General features: G+C 35.1%; 1 protein-coding gene across 7 annotated transcripts in view; it reads right to left on the bottom strand.

Moving 5' to 3' along the window:
• Positions 1–12056, bottom strand: part of LMBR1 (limb development membrane protein 1) — a 161276-nt gene that overhangs the window by 18343 nt on the left and 130877 nt on the right. For 6 of the 7 annotated variants that reach the window (XM_045863970.3, XM_064575664.1, XM_064575665.1 and 3 more), the window contains 5 exons: positions 11839–11915; positions 11122–11199; positions 8834–8907; positions 8511–8601; positions 7175–7241 (listed from right to left, as the gene is read on the bottom strand). In XM_045863970.3, coding sequence (XP_045719926.1) covers positions 7175–7241; positions 8511–8601; positions 8834–8907; positions 11122–11199; positions 11839–11915 — 387 coding nt within the window. The remainder of the gene's footprint in view (positions 1–7174; positions 7242–8510; positions 8602–8833; positions 8908–11121; positions 11200–11838; positions 11916–12056) is intronic. The other variant, XM_064575663.1, reaches the window with a different exon arrangement.

Below are 12056 nucleotides of genomic sequence, written 5' to 3'. Positions count from 1 at the left end.
CCCTTCCTCTATCAAGTGCCTACATAGGGGAACAAACAGAGAACACTCAAAGGCTGATTCACAATCATTAAAAATATAGGTAGACCTCAGGATTAATTAGATTACCACATCAAGGAAACAGAGGGCAGAGCAAATATTTACTGTCTACTATTCTACTGTGTAAGGGTCTTTAAAAAAATAATAGTTTATTAAGATGAAATTCACATATCATAAAATTAACGATTTTAAAGTAAACAATCCAGTGCACTGAGTACATTCACAATGTTGTGTAGATCTATCCAGTTCCAGAACACTTTCATCATCCCAAAGTGAAACCCCAGACCCATTAAGCAGTCCCCATCACCCCTCCTCCTAATCCCTGGCAACCACTAACCTACTTTCTCTCCCTGTCAAGTTCCCTACTCAGGACATTTCATATAAATGGAATATTACAACATGTGGCTTTTTGTGCCTGACTTATTTCACTTAGGATCATGTTTTCAAGGTTCATCCATGTTGGGGCGCCTGGGTGGCTCAGTTGGTTAAGCAACTGCCTTCGGCTCAGGCCATGATCCTGGAGTCCCGGGATCGAGTCCCGCATCGGGCTCCGTGCTCAGCAGGGAGTCTGCTTCTCCCTCATCCTCCCCCATCTCATGCTCTCTCTCTCTGTCTCATTCTCTCTCTCAAATAAATAAATAAAATCTTTAAAAAAAAAAAAAAAGAAAAAAAGGTTCATCCATATTGTATCAGTACACCACTCTTTTATTTAATTGTGGTAAAACACACACAACACAGAATTTACCATCTGAACCTTTTTTTTTTTTTTAAGATTTTATTTATTTATTTGACAGAGAAAGACACAGCGAGAGAGGGAACACAAAAGGGGAGTGGGAGAGGAAGAAGCAGACTCCCCGCCGAGCAGGGAGCCCGATGCGGGACTCGATCCAGGGACTCCAGGATCATGACCTGAGCCGAAGGCAGTCGCCCAACCAACTGAGCCACCCAGGCGCCCCCATCTGAACCATTTTTAAGTGTAAAGTACATTCACGCTATTGTACAACTAACCTCCAGAACTTTCATCTTGCAAAATTGAAACTGTACCCATTAAAGAACAACTCCCCATTTTCCTCTCCCCCCCAGACCCTGGCAACCACCATTCCCCCTTCTGTCGCTATGATTTAGATGACCGTAGGGACCTCATGTAAGGAGAAATCACATAGTATTCGTTTTTTTGTGACTGGCTTATTTCACTTAGACTTCATTCCTTTTTATGGCTGAATAATATTCCCCTGTATGTATTGGACCACAATTTGTTTATGCATTTATCTGTCAATGAACTCTTGAGTTGTTTCTACCTTATAATAATAAAGGTCTTTTAAAATAATAAAACTAACTTGGGTCAAACAAGTTTGAAACATGGAAATAAAGACGATCAGGATGGAAGCAAGACAGCCAATTTCTTAATTCACCTATTCCAAGACCACAGTCCACACTCAACGCGGGGCACCCACTGACACCACAAATATTTATTAACTAGATTCTGGAAGGGATAAAAAGATACATAAAATATGGTCTTGTCCTTTAAAGGATGTAAAGTTTCTTGAGAAAGCCAATAGATGCAGGTAAGTATAACACAAGGCTGAATACAGAAGAATCTGAGAGCTTTGTGTATGACCAGCCTGTGACCTGGCCTTAGAGGATGGGGAGGAACTGGACAGGTAGACAGGTGAGGAGAGAGGTGATAGCAATGTGAACCAAAGCTCAGAGCGGGCAAGTGTGTTTGCAAATATCAAACCAATTTTAGTCACAACTGTTTACATGCTACAAATTCATTTTGTCCTAATATGAAGGCAACTTAATTAGTAGGCCAGATGAACGAGACTATGTGAATTTTAATAAACTAAAAGCCAGTGAATGGGAATGAAAATCACTGTCCAAGAAGCACCTAAGTGCTGATTTTCAAATAGATAAACGTTTAAGCCCCCCCAAAATTGGACAGGAACTGTCTCCTCTCTTCCTGAAGAAAACATCCAGAAATGGAGCCTCCACAGTGTCCCTCAATAATACTTCCAGACTTGGAAAAGTAAATACTTCTTCAGTTCATTTGCTTTGGTTTCACTTCTTACTCTATTCTCCTCAAAGAAAAGAACACCTGTTTAGAATCTACTTCATTAACATTCCCTAACAATAAAGTATTAAAAATAAAATCATATACTCAGCTCTCTGCTTGGATGTTTATAGGAGTCTGATTCTTTTCACTTTTTGTAAGGGAAATGGGAAGGAAGAAGCAAATGTGAGAATTGTTAACGGGATGAAACTGAGTATCACCATTAGGTGTCAGCATGAAGAAGTAGAGGCATCTAACATAACTCTCAGGTTTCTGTTTTGGCCTGTTAGATAGAAAGTGGCGAAGGACTGAAGGGATACAGAGGAGGGAAAGAGGGAGGGAAGAGAACAGGCAGCGAGAGGGAAGGAGGGAGGGAGGGACAGAGACACACACACAAGTGTGGGTCCTGCTGTAGAAACGACCAGTGTGGGATGGCACCCACAACGGAGCACAGAGTTGGGATTATCTGTTCTTCGCTCAGGGGTGTGTGCTGGGTTGGAGGTTTGGGTTTGGGGACAAGTGGACAGCTATGCTGAGGAGCAGTAAAACAGACAGTTATGGAATGGCCAGAGGAGAAGAAAGAAACAGGGGAACGGGGACCAGAAATAAAGAAAGAAGAGATAGGGGAAGTGGGATTACAAACAGCAAATGCCATGGAGCAATTAAGACAAAAACAGAATCCACAAAATGGGACGATTAAGAGGTCACTGGTGACCTGAACAGAAAGAGATAATTTTTGGGGGTCTGAAATTCATTTTCAGATGACTGAGTTCCAGTAGAGGAAATGAGTTCAGCTCCTACTAGACAGCACACTGAGGTCAGGAGTCAAAGGAAGGAACAAGAACGATGACCAGAGTCAGCACCCCGGTAACCCCAGGTGAGGATTTCACATTTCCTACAGAGGCACCAGGTATGTCTACATATGCACAGAAGAGGATCTGAAGACCTGGATACTCTGAAGAGGGAACTGGGAGTAAAACTGGCGGTCACAAGGAATTGTAGCCTGATCTCTAATTTTAGTATTCTTTTAAGGAGAATTTATTCATGTCTATACTTATATAATTAAAATTAATTTTAATATAAAATCTCCTACAAATAAGGAGATAATATATTCACCGGTCTCAGAACTGACTGTGCGCAGGAGTGCTATGAAGTATTCTCAGCCAGGCTAGAGGCCTTTTTTCTTAGTACAAAGTAGACCTTTATTATAGCTTACTGTCTGGTTTTTAATTTTAACATTTTAAGGATTACATCTTAAGCCTCCTTCTAGCTAAATTATCCTAACTAGAATTATTTTCATATAAAAATATTTTATTAACAAACTAAAATTTAAAATATTTGGATGTATGTCAACAGATGGCTATATTATTTAGGTAATGTAATGTGTGGCCAACATGACATTTCCTCAGACAGGACTATGTTCCCTGAAATAAGAGTGGCACCAGAAGAATATAACAAGTAGATACTGGGAATAAAGAGCATTTAAGGATTGAGCATTAGTTAGTCTCTTAACTTTTAGACATCTGACACACAATAACTTTCTCTTTATTATTAAAAATCATAACTAGATATACAAATTTATTGTTCAGATATAAGAACAATAGTAATCAACCAAAAATCAATTAGTGCCACTCTCTGCAATATAACTGAATATAAGTAAGTCATACAGAATTTGTCAAGAAGGCGTTTAAAATTATTTTTAATCAAAGTCATAGTTAGGAATATATATTATGATTTATACTTCTATTTTGCATTTGTCATTTCTAAGCATCATTCACTTTTGTTTTACACTGAGAATTGGAGAACTGGCCCAGGGTAAAGATTAATAGTATATTTATGAAACCCGAAATCAAGACCTCTCCAAGATGGACCAGTTTTTAAACAGGTTCCCTTCATCAAGGAACAAAAGAGTAATCCACTTTATCTCCTGCAAGATGAGGGACTAGATGGGACCCAGAGAAATACATGGAAGTACTAAAAAATAAATTCAAGGTGATTCAAAGGGGTAAATGTTCTTGTTTTAGTATCCTAAGTACATTTTCTTTTAAAACTCTGCATTTGGGCCTTGTATAATTTACAAGTTACAGAAAGAGCTTCAGGATAGCCGAATAACTATAAGAACAATTTTAAAAAAGAAATTAGTAACAGTATTGCAAAGCCTGTTGGTTACATTTGAGAAAAATTTTCCCTGTTAAAGGAGATTGCAAGTAACAATGTGAAAAAAGGTCCATCTCTCAGTAGTTTCTTGATTAAGCATAATAAAGAGCATGTCAGCAATCTTACAAAATCTGTTCTTACAGAATTCATTGCTGCTTTTAAAGTATTTTATTGCAGAAAAGTTTGGGCATCTACAGAGAGTTCCTTAGGCTTGGTCCTGTTCTATTTTCACCTTGTTCGCCAGCCACCTCCTCCAGTCAGGGTCAAAGCAAACAGTAAACTGTTTACTGCACATACAGACATCAAGTCCCCCAAAATGTTGGATTCTTCAAAACTAAAGTCTAAATAGGCAGCAAAGCAATGTTTTGGAAATCATATGCACTGACATGGCATTACTTTTTTAAAGGGCTTTAAAGAGTTTGCGTAAGAAATGTTAAGCTCAGATTCTTTGCGTTTCCTATAGACAACAAAACCATCATTTACATTAATTATATTTAGCCAAAAATACATGGTCAAAATCGTCCTCACAACTTAATTCTTGGTTGTCAAGTGATACGCTTATAAAATCTACTCTGTGGCAATTTTTCAATTAGTACAAATTTTTCCATATTCAAATATAAGCAGCTGATCAAAGGACTTCTTTAATGAATGTGTCCTATCACACTAGGCACGGAAGTCTAAAGCTAGAGTTTAATGCTGCCTCTGTTGAACCAGTAACACCAGCTAGCAAATTAAAAAGCCAAAAACCATAAAATTCATATAACACTTTCATTTTTGAAGCAAAAATATCACCAAATTAATTATTTTATACAGGACTCAATGTATTTTCAATTTACAATTAAAGTAAAAACTATCACTGAAAATTGCTGAAATAAGAGAAAAGCTGCTCATATATAGGTAATGTTGGATTTTTCTTTGCTATTTCATTTCTCATTTCACTGTAAATATCTGGGTGCTGCTCGTGGGTTTCCCAGGGGCAGATGAGAACATCCTAAGGGTCAGGCTTTCCTTGGGAGAGGCAAAGAGAAAGAGTGAAAACTTTCACAGCTTGGAATGTGGTTGTGAAACACATCCTCTATTCTAGGCTTATGAGCTTTTCAGCTGGTAAATCAAAACCCTGTTATACACCAGGATAACATTCATGACAATTCTCCACATTTTATCTTCTTAAAAATCAAAGGCTCAGTCCTAAAGGGTTAATAGAGGAATTACAAAGTAACTCTCTAGTTTGCATTTCCCATAATACTAAAATAAAGCTGCTTCTTTTAGTCCAGAAATTTGCTTTTTTAATACTGTGAAAAGCCTCCATGAATCTGTTTAACGTATTTACTTCTTTTCATCTATTCAGTGCCACTGGGCATAACCTGTAATGCAGTGCGTGTTGATATTTTGCAAAGCGCCACATGACTCACTGTACCCTAATGCGCTCCATTAATCCTGTTTGGACAGCTGGGTCCAGGCGTTTGTTAGCTGCATTCTAATTGTCCCATCTTTCTTTTTCTTCTTTTTAGTTATCTCTATGGCAAACTACTCAGGAATTTAATTTGTTGATCTTCAAAAAGCAAATTTTGTCATTAAGTTGTTTTCTTTGTATTAAAAGTAGACCTACCATGCAATTTTCTTCCATAAAATCAGTATATATCACTATTAACAATTAATCTTAAATAACAGATCACAGTGAGTTTTATAAATGACTAAATGGTAGGGTGGCTATAATATCACAGAAATTATTGTTGGACTGTCATAAAACAAATGATATCACTTAGTTACAAATGAAGTTACTAAAGTGCATACTTTTGGCATTTTCAAGACTAGCACACCATAAGCAGATGTCAAAACAATAACAAGTCCTATAAAGCAAACACAAAAGAGGTAAGACCACTAAGTAAATAAGCTTTCTATTAGTCTGTGAAACAGTGGTCTCTTTACATTTATACTTAGATTTCACTTCTTACTAAAACATGAAATTCTCGGTAAGCATTGCACAGATAACCATAAAGCCTCTATTTCCCTCTTGCAGCCTGCCTCCCTGCTGGCCAGGAGTCTTAAATCAACAAGGGAGGCAACAGAAGAGGTAAACAAAAGCAACTCAAAGCAACTAGTAATTTTTGTTATGAGCAACTTGTGAAGGTTGAATGATGGGATTCTTCTAATCATTTGTGAACACTCTTAAGTGGAAACCTAGGTCCAGAAAACCAAACAGAAATGCCTAACGGAAACTTTTGTCTGAAATAATATTTAGCCAAGAAGTGAGATCACAGCCTGCAACATGCTTTATAAAAGGTAAGAAGGCCAAGTGAAGATTTGTTCAACTATTTCAATGACAACGTAGAAATGTATTAGTTTTAAAAGATGATCAACGTTCCTGTAAATTGAAAAATTAAGAAAACTACATAAATGACAGGCAAGAAAAAAAGTCAACAACCAAAGGATGCCCTTGAAATCTGCACATGCTCGCAAAGACCTCACTGTTTTCAAGTCTATTTCATGGACATGAAGCAGCTTAAAGTTTTACACATTTTCAGTTTTTTACACCACATACTAAATTTAAGTTTTAAAACACATTTCATATAAGAAAAATTAGTTTAATACTTTCTAGACATTAAACATTTTTTTTAATATCACAGTTTTCTCACCAGAGAACTCAAAAGCTTAACTAAGTCAGTGGAAAGAACTGTCCACTGTTTGGAGAAGGAACATTTTTAAGTATTTAGAAAAATAAATGGTCTTTATTTGATACAAGTACTTGTTTTGGTATGGTTCTCTACATAAACGAAGTATAGAAGTTATAAAATAATGTGAAAGGAAATACTGTATTTCAAAGGATGATCTTTTTGAAAAAGTGCAAAAACTAAAAGTTAAGGCAGAAGTTTAAGAAAGATATGTTAACAAGGTATGGATTTTAAATGGACATTTCTCCTGTAAACTTACCCAGTGTTCTTGACATCACAGGGAGTGCAGAGCTCAAGACCAAGATGGACACACAATTCCCAATGATCTGTGTGGGGATCACAAAGAATATTGGGCAGTCAGACAGCAGAATGACCAATGCAATCAATCTACTCACACTCTGGGAACTTACTGCACATTTTACTTACCTTGTACTATTGTATTGTACTTTGCTAACTTCTTAATGATATTACTCAATATAGAATTTAAAGAGACTAAGAAACGTTTACTACAAATATTTAAAGTTACATCTGTAAAGTTCTAGAAGGTATTTACAGTAGCTGGCACAAATATAAAGTTATAGAACACTTAAATTACACCTCAGACAATGCACTTTACATCATTGATTGAGGTTGCCAATTTTAAAAAGGGTTGCCTGTCAAGTAAAATAGAATGAATACATTTAATACTTCTGACTGTATTTTTAAAGCCAGACTACTGCTCAAGATATATAATATCTACTTCTAATACATTCAACTATTGTAAGATTTAATACCAAAAACTAGAAATCTAAAACCCCTAAATTCTAATAATTCATTTCCAATATGTCCTATGCTTATTCTTTCATATTAAATAAAAGGAGCTGAAAATACTGATTAATGCTGATGATCACTTAAACTAAATGCTAAGTATGTCAACAAGCATAGCATTCTATAGATAGGTAAATAAAGTACATAAAATAACTTTTCCCTTTTAATTTAAGATAGGCTGAAAATATATGATATATAATAAAAAGAAACCAGCAGCTCTTATTACTTATTCTTCATGGTCAGCCTGTGGGAATATTTTAAAACGATGCAGTCACTACATAAGGTAACAGTCTTTGTTATTCCAAAGCCAATGACACATTGTAGGAAGTCAAATTAGCCTCAGACTACAAAATGTTTCTGAATAGAACTCTTCCGTCTTGCTTTAATTATTCAAATTTGAAATACTTTGTCTCTACTACTTGTAGCAACTAAGTTCTTCAGATTTCAAACAAGCTCCCTGAAGTACAGTTTGCACAATCAAAGTTACTCATTAGCAATACGTTTTCTTTTAGAGGAGAAAGAGTCCTTTCAGTAGACTTCTGTAGCTGGTTAACAAGCTCTGCAGTTGTATGCATTTACAAGTGAATGGATGCCATCCAAATTAAACAGAGCAGCACATCCTTTTCCCACTCATTCAGCATTTTGAAAATCTTTCAGTTTGTGTTTATGCAATTTACAAACAAATACCTATCACCGCAAATGAACCATTCAGGGCGATTACAAAATAAAACAGCTCCTTTCCCTTGGAACGCAAAAGGGAAGCACAGCCACCTAAGACTTCACCTTACCTTTGTCATAGTTGTGTCATCCTTCTTGGGAATAAAATTTCCAAAAAATCGGAGGCTATAGAAACCGACAACAGAGGACACCATAAGATAGCTGTGAGAATCAAGGAAAAAACCCTCCAAAGAATGCAAGTTTCCTTAAAGAACTACAGTAGTCTCCAGAAACTCTTAAGGTCCAAAAGAAAAACAAAACAAAAAGCCACTTGGCGTGCTTGAGGAAGACTGATTTGTTTTTCCCTTCTAGGCAAGTATCTTAGTAAGTTACCACTGTTCCAGAAAACTAAACAGAAAATTTGTTAAACAATGTTTAGTTAAAGAAAGGATACAAAATCAAAATGATTTCAAGTGCAGCTCCCACAAAACCAAAAGCAGAAAGAGAAGCATTTCCTATTCCAGGACCCTGGGGGGGGGAAAAATCGCTTTTCAGAATTCAGTGACACTATATATTTGCTTTCCCTAAAACTGTTTCATAAATACAGGAATTAGGAATGTTTAATACCCTAGAATAACATCTAGATTTTCTAAGGACAATAAAACATGACATTAGATTGCGTTCATCAACTAATGCAAGCATGTGTTAATAATTTTAACAAGCTCAAAACATCTCCAATTTATCTCAAATGTAATTTACTTATCAAAATGATATTATACTTATTGTTAAAAGTCCTGAATATTACTGGAAGAAATTCTTTTTAAAACAGTACCACAGGAATAGAATATAATTATTTAAATAAACCCTACAACAACATATAAAATTATACAATTAAAATATATCAAAGTAGGCTAAGCATAGAAAGAAAGTGAATGTGTAGATCCTATTTCTACAGTTGAAAGTTTTGTTTCCCCAAATCTTCCTTGGGAATTCAGACGTTTTTAAAAGATTCAACTTAATTAACACAGATTTTTTTTAAGGTAACACTACACATTTTTCCAAAACATTATACCTATTGTCAAAACCTATCTTTATCTAGAACTTAAAAGACAACAAGCAGAAAAACCAGTATTTATTAATGAGACCAAACAGGCAAAAAAATAATTTCTTACTAAAGTAGGAAGAATATTTTCAAAGTTTACCAGTTAAAGGAAGTATTCAAATATGAACTACTGTTCTACTATCAGCTTTAATTGTATCAAACAAAAATACCAGGAAAATTAAGAATGTATAGTCAGGTTAGTAAAAAATAAACCAATAAATAATATCATACATACCATATATACATTCTAATTTTGGCATAAAGAAGTAAGAATGCTCATGGAAATTTCATATATATAAACAAGTCAAAGAACTATCAACTTTTTGTCAATCTTTTGACAAAGAAATGAATAATGCTAATAGAAAGCTTATTGGCTGGGTGAAAACATTTTGGGAATATTCCCTATCTCAAGAGAAATCCTCCAGGCAGAATTAAGATGATCTGATTTATTTACACAATCATGCATAGGCCCTATGAGGTATAAGTTCCTCTCTATGATACACTAAGGGGATGGTACAAAAATGTACTATGGGGGTTTGGGACTTACACAGTGTGCAATGTATAAAAGAGGGTTACAAAGTGAATAGAAGCCAACACAGTAGATAACTTCCTGCTCTATCAATGAATTTGGGTCTAACAAAAGATTAAGACCAGGTTGCAGATGAAGTACGTTTAGTGTTATTGCTTGCTTGTGGAATGAGGCACCTGGAAAGCATGTTGGCTGGCTAGACAATGGGCAGTAACAGAAGGCACAAGGTCCAGCAAAAGTTAGAGGAGGGCAGGATCTAACTGGAGAATATGGCTGAAAAAAATTAGCTTTGAAAGAACAGGGTATCTCCGTCTTGGACTGAAGGGAAGAAATTTAGGTTGATGTTGGCTTGTTTCTATGAGAGGAAAGGTATACATCCTCTGGTTCAGAGAGAGAAGCGGCACTAAAAGTCTGGAAGAATTTTGAAGTCATTTCTATGGGGAATAAGAATGCTACTGACTTAGAAAAATGTAAGAAAATGTTAGGATGTAAATGCTACTTTAAGCAATCAAAAGTTTACAGAGACTCCTAGAACTATGCCAAAAATGAATCTTTAGTGATAACTACCTTCTATATGGAGAATATATTTAAATGGGCTAAAAGATAGAATTTAATAGAATCAACTTTAAACAAGAGAGAAAACAAATTCATGAAAAGATGTACATCTGACTCTCCTCCAGTAACTAAACATTTGACTCAGTTTCATAAAATGTGTGACTCTTCTGAAACATAAGTCTACCAACCACAGATCAGGATCTTTTGCAAACACTATGAATCCATCTAATAAACTCCTTCCACATCACTATTTCACAGAGTATACATTTTCTTAAAGAATTACAAATATGAACTTTAGTAAAACTAAAATAAACTGTGATACAAAATCTAAAAGGAAACTCTGATATTTGGTAAAAGGGCTGGCCAACCAAAAGTAAGAAATTAGAAACAAAAGTCATAGTTCACAAACACTGTTTACAAAGGCTCTTTACATAAAGAAATTCATACAACCTGAAACAAAGGTGCAGAAAGGTGATGTTTTAAATTACTTATTTGAAACACTCTGGGTATATACACAGAACACTTTTGCAAAAGAAAGACATTTTAAGCACTTTACCCTTGTTCCCTTTGGCATGGCTGTTTCATCAACCAACAGGCAAAGAATATTACAAGCCACCAAGAGGACCGAGATGGACTACAACACAAAAAATGATTATCAGTTCTGAATTTCACAGATATTTTGTGAGTACACATGTATTAAAATCTAAGTTATCAACCAAATATACGCTTCAGAACAGAGGAGAAGACCAAAATTCTACACACAAACAAACCGAAAGTAATCAAACTATCTGCAAAAACTCCAGAATAAACTCTAAAAGCTTCTGCAAATTATTACAATTTCAAAGCTTGTGACTAAAGCTAATAATATAGATCCAGTTACTGACTGATTCCCAATTGGAAACCCACAACTCCACAGATTTAAAAAATGGTTAAAATGTTATTAGAACTAATTTAATAATATTATTTTCACATCCCATCATAGTCTGAAGCAAGATATCGGCAATACCTTGTCTCTTAATTCTAAATGGCACAAAAGAATAAATGTCCTGCTTTCATGAGGAAATAGTTAATCTTAAGAACTTTTTAAAAATTGCCATTAATTTCCATTTTTGCTCTATTGAGTTTTTCCAAATAAAAGTATAGATGGATTTTAATCCTGTTGATAGAAAACCAGTTTACTTGAAACCCATTTAGCTGAGGGAGTTGCCATACTGAAATATCAAAGTAAATAAAAAATAATTTGCTTTATTTAACTAGGCAAATAAATTCTTACTGTCTCAATAAGAAGGAGAACCATAACAGCAGGATACACCAAATTTCTTTCCCATGCTGAAGCTTTTTTTCGCCTCTCTATTAGGAAAAAAAACAAAATACAACAAAAGATTTCCAAAAATTCTCTCCAGACCCATATTTTCATTCCTTACTGCTATAATCAGTATGTATTATTTTTATATAATTTCTTTTCCACAAACATAAATTATTTTTAATTTT

Source organism: Mirounga angustirostris, unplaced genomic scaffold (assembly GCF_029215605.1).
Source record: "Mirounga angustirostris isolate CCGP_5_RB_7025 unplaced genomic scaffold, mMirAng1.0.hap1 SCAF_12, whole genome shotgun sequence".
NCBI classification, from domain to species: Eukaryota; Metazoa; Chordata; class Mammalia; order Carnivora; family Phocidae; genus Mirounga; species Mirounga angustirostris.
This window is presented reverse-complemented; position numbering and strand designations above follow the sequence as displayed.